Source organism: Palaemon carinicauda, chromosome 16 (genome assembly GCF_036898095.1).
Source record: "Palaemon carinicauda isolate YSFRI2023 chromosome 16, ASM3689809v2, whole genome shotgun sequence".
In the NCBI taxonomy this organism is placed as follows: domain Eukaryota; kingdom Metazoa; phylum Arthropoda; class Malacostraca; order Decapoda; family Palaemonidae; genus Palaemon; species Palaemon carinicauda.
This window is the reverse complement of record NC_090740.1, coordinates 47,741,010-47,746,009: the sequence shown is the minus strand read 5'-3', so window position 1 is coordinate 47,746,009 and position 5,000 is coordinate 47,741,010. Positions and strand designations below refer to the sequence as shown.

Genomic DNA, 5,000 nt, shown 5'->3' with positions numbered 1-5,000 from the left:
TACCTAGTTATATTTTGGTTTTGGTATTGTCATGAAACTGTCAATTCTAGGATATTCTTATGTTAGAGATTTGGAGCTTAGGGTTAATAGCTCAACAATTGTGATTGAACAGACATCTTTGATGTTCAGTTTCTTGGTTTTCCTGGTGCCACATTTAATTATTTTTTGAATAATCTAGCTCTCCTAGAAGATGTTTTCACGTATAACCCCGATTATTTGTTGGTAATTTTAGGAGGTAATGATTTGAAGTCTCGTGTAGATTTGTCAGTGGTAAAGAATAATTGCAAAGAATTTTACAAGATTCTGAGATCCAGGTTACCAAGATCTTGTATAATTGCATCTCAAATTGAAATCCGATTTTATGAAAGGAGAAATCGGTTTAATAGCCCATGCGTGGAAGAATTCAAGTTAATGAGGCGTTATTTCAATAAATTTATTAACAAGTTGAGTTTCAAGAATTACTTGTTCAGAGTAGAGGGTCCAGGTAGATTAGATAATAGAAGGTTATACAGGGACGCCGCACATTTAAACTCTGTTGGGTTAGATCTGCTCTATAGATTGATTTGTGATTGTCTGAAATATTGTTTTAATAGCAATCAGCAAAGATGTCAGAATTATCGCTTTTGATAAATTCTCGGAAATACATCCGCAGTCAAGTGACTAAGAATGTCAATCGAATTGAAGATTGTAAATTGGGTTCAGAAGTTGAACGGCGATCACTTATCTCTAAATTTCATGGATTTGTGAAGAGCTCAAGGTTTATAATTCTAAAATAGCTAAGTTATTATGGGCAGAAGAGGAAGATGAATCAAAATTGAATATTGAATTTGAAGCTTGTGAGAGCTACTTGGATAAAATAAACTTTTTTATAGCTACCCTTGAGGCTACTAAAGATTCAGTTCCTCCCCATTCTGTACTTGAAGAAGCTAGAAGCCTTTTGAAAAGCCCTACAGCTCCTTTACCAGTATTTAAAAGTGTAGAGGGAGAAAATATAGAGAAATTTCTTTCTGAATTTGAAGAGGTTATTAAAACCTTCAAGTACACTCAGAGAGACAAATTACTGCTGCTGAAGCAACAAGTGTCAGGTCGTGCATCCATACTACTCGATTCACTTGAAACAAACAAACAGACATATGAAGATGCAAAATTAATTTTAAGGTCTGCTTTAGCCTCCCCTAGGTTTCAGAAGTTTACGTTAATAAAACAGTTGACAGATATGAAAATGCCTTACCAAACAGATCCATTTGCGTACGTTGGTCAGATGAAAAATTTCATGGAATCTGTTAAGTTGTTGAAAATGGAAGTGGATGATTTTTTGAACTATTTCTTTTGGAATGGCATGAACAGCACCTTCCAATCTCAGCTAGTAAATATTACCAATAAGACGAGGCCCTCCCTTTCAGAAATTAATGATAACATTTTTGAAGCATGTGAACGATATGGCATAGCATCTCAGAAAATTTATACAAAAGTTAAGAAGTTTCCCAAAACTTCAGAGACTGTTAATCTAGCCTCTAATGTGAATGTTGAAGGGCAGCCTACTAAGGCGAAATGTTCTTTATGTGCTTATGACAGAGCAACTGATGATCACCAAGTTTTCAAGTGCCCGGTTTATAATAGTAATAAGGCAAAGGTGGATAAGCTGAAAGAGATAGGAGGTTGCCTTAAGTGTGCCAGTTCCTCTCATTCTGCGGGTTTGTGCAAATTTAGACTTCATAAGAAATGCAGAGGTTGTAATGGCTGGCATTTCACCTTTCTCTGCATTAAAAAAGATTCCCCAAAAGAAGAGGTAGTCAATGTTAGAAGTCTTAATAAAAACTCCAATTTAGTTAATGAGAAATCTGAAAAGGTTTCCACGGGGGTAGTATTTTCAGTGGATGCTCTTCAGTGCTATGGCAATAGATCTGCTCTACCAACTTTCACTTCTCAGCTAGAGGACCATACCCAAATAAGAGGTTTACAAGACTCGGGCTGTCAGTGTAATTTTATTACGGATAGAGCGGTTAAGAAGATTCAGTTCAAAGTTTTGAGGAGAAATGTGAGTCTTACTGTTAATGGTTTTAACTCTGCTAAATCATATAATACAAAGGTTGTGGAACTGAATTTAAAATTTGGTCAGGAAATTTGCAAGGTGGAGGCCCTATGTGTACCTTATATAAATATAAATTTGAAGTTGCCTAATTTGTTCAGGGTGGCAAGCCATTTCTCTGCTAAGGGTTACACCCTTGCAGATAAACAGTTGCTAAATAATGGGGATGAGTTAAATAGTATAGATTTCATCCTAGGCACTAACTCTGCTCACTGCACTATGGCGTCAACAGTTAGGTTTGGACAGGATAGTCCTTCAGTATACTTTCAAACTTCCTTTGGAGTGATGCTTCTTGGTAATGTTGACACAATGTTAAAAAATTTATATTGCCTTCCTGATTTAAATGCAGTTGAAACTTCAATTACTTGCAAGTCTGATAATGCTCAGTTGGATGTAGGTTCTCTTGATTCCATTGGCCTTGGATTAGGTAAATTTAATGATGAATCTATATTGGAGCATGAGGAAATGGTGGTAGAAGCTAATTTTCTAGTTTTAAATGAGAACGGGGGCATAAATGAGCAAGCACTACAAAGGGCCACCGAGCAAATGTTGGAATATGACTGCAAAAGGATCCTTAATTATGATAAGGAAGAGAATGAGACATCTGTGGAACTCAATAATTCTCTAGTAAGATATGCACTTAACAATGCCACTGTTAATGAGGATGGAAGAATATCAATGCCTCTGCTATGGAACAGTAAGGTGTCCCACTTACTTGGTAAAAATTATAAACTAGCTGAAGCAGTGTTAAAGTCAAATTTAAAGAAGCTTTGCAGAAGGGAGATGCATCTGAAACTCATGGATGAAGTCATTAAAGAACAAGAAAATTTAGGAATAATTGAAAAGATCCCAAACCTTAAGCATTACCTAACTGAACATCCTGAACATAGTTTTTTACCCCACATGGGGGTGTTTAAACTTGATCGAGAGACTACAAAATGCAGAGTAGTATTTCTATCAAACATATTTGAGGCGGACCCTAGAAAACCCATGACAGTAAGCCATAACCAGGCAATTCATCCAGGGCCGTCGTTAAACCAAAAGTTAAGTTCAGCCTTACTTCACTTACGATTTGGTTCGAAGATATTTTGCTTTGATCTCAAAAAGGCTTTTTATCAGATAGCACTTAGACCTTCAGATCAGAATAAACTACTTTTTCTTTGGGTTAGAAGTGTGAAGAAGAAAGATTTTTCCTTAGTTGGTTACAAGAATCTTAGATTGACTTTTGGTTTAAGATGTAGCCCAACAATTTTGATGTTGAGTCTTTATAAGATACTGGTTTTGGATATGGAGGATGATAATCAAGAGGTAAAAAATATGAAGAAATTGCTTTATCAGTTGTTTTATATGGATAATGGAGCTTATACCTGCAAAAATTCGGATATCTTGGAATGGGCCTATACTCGGCTAACAAATATATTTTCTCCCTATAGAATAGAATTGCAACAAATTGTCACCAATGATGGGCCACTTCAAGAAGTCATTGACTCAGACTGGGATCAACATATATTAACGGAAGTTAAACTTTTAGGTTTGAAATGGAATAGGGAGTTGGATACCCTTTCAACTTTTCCCATTGTTTTGGAAGCTTCGGCCAGTACGAAGAGGTCCATCCTCAAGTCCATTGCTTCAAACTTTGATTTGTATAATATCAATGGTCCAGTATTTAATAGGGCAAGGCTATTTATGCATGGTTTACAGTGTGATAAGTCATTAGGATGGGATGATATTTTACCTGCAGAAAAGCTAAAAGAATGGAAATGCATTGCAAGGCAAGCTAATTCTACGCCTGAAATTGTTGTTCAAAGATTTGTTGGGGGAAAGAGATGGACAATACAGACTTCTTGCTTGTGTAGATGCTAGCAGTATGATATATGGAGCTGTTCTGTATATAGAGAACATTGATACTGGCCAAACAAATTTTTTATTAGCCAAAAACAGGCTGATAAACAGACAGTCTAATACTAAGTCCATCCCTTCCCTGGAGTTACAAGCCATTTGCTTGGGTGTGGAGTTGTTAATTGATTTGTATAAAGATTTAGGAGGACCTGATTGCCTCGTTCCAATTGCAATAAAAAGTTTGGATTTGTACTCTGATAGTTTGGTAGCTCTTTCTTGGATCAATTCATATTCCTATAAACTGGATAAGATGTAGAAAAGGTCTGTATTTGTTCTTAACAGGCTACAGCAAATAGATAAGTTATGTGAAACGTTTCCTGTTAATTTTACTTTCATCACTGGAACTGCCAATCCTGGAGACTGCATAACAAGAACCTTGTCCTATAAACAGTTAATTAATACAAACTATTTTTCCGGACCTCAACCTGATATCCACCAGTCTATAGTCAGTCAAGATATTTTGAGAGTTACAGTTCCTAACCCTAGGGCTACCCTTGACTTCAAAGAGGAGATTGTTTTAAGTAATGTTTGTGCACAAGACCTTAGGGAGGACGTTGCTGAGCATCTAGTTTCTCCAAACAGATACTCTAGTTTCTCTCTCATGGTTAAAGTGCATGCCAGGGTTGCTCAGTGTTTTGCTAAGTGGAAAGCTACAGTTACAGCTAGAAAACTGAAGGTTCCCGTTGAATCTAATGATACAGGATTTTATGTGAAATCTCTGAAGATGATCATATTGAAAGAACAAAAAATTCAGTTTCCTAGTGTTTTGGAGTATTTTGCATCCAATTCTAAACTTCTTAAGCATATACCTAATTTGGTAAGACAGTTGAATGTTTACCCAGATAAAGATGGAATTCTCAGAGTCAAAAGCAAGTTTGACAGGTGGAAAGGTAAACAGAGGTGTTGCTTCCCAATCTTGCTGTTTAACAAAAGTTCCTTGACAGAACTGATAATCAGGAGTCTTCATATAAAACTCAAGCATGATGGTTATTATTCTGTTCTGAATGAGCTA

At 36.2% G+C, this 5,000-nt stretch overlaps 1 protein-coding gene across 1 annotated transcript in view; it reads left to right on the top strand.

The window, feature by feature from the left end:
* The window catches only part of LOC137655293 (uncharacterized), a 46,896-nt gene that overhangs the window by 40,644 nt on the left and 1,252 nt on the right, over positions 1–5,000 (top strand). The window contains exon 3 of the mRNA XM_068389179.1: positions 777–3,620. Within this exon, the coding sequence (XP_068245280.1) occupies positions 777–3,620 (2,844 nt within the window). The remainder of the gene's footprint in view (positions 1–776; positions 3,621–5,000) is intronic.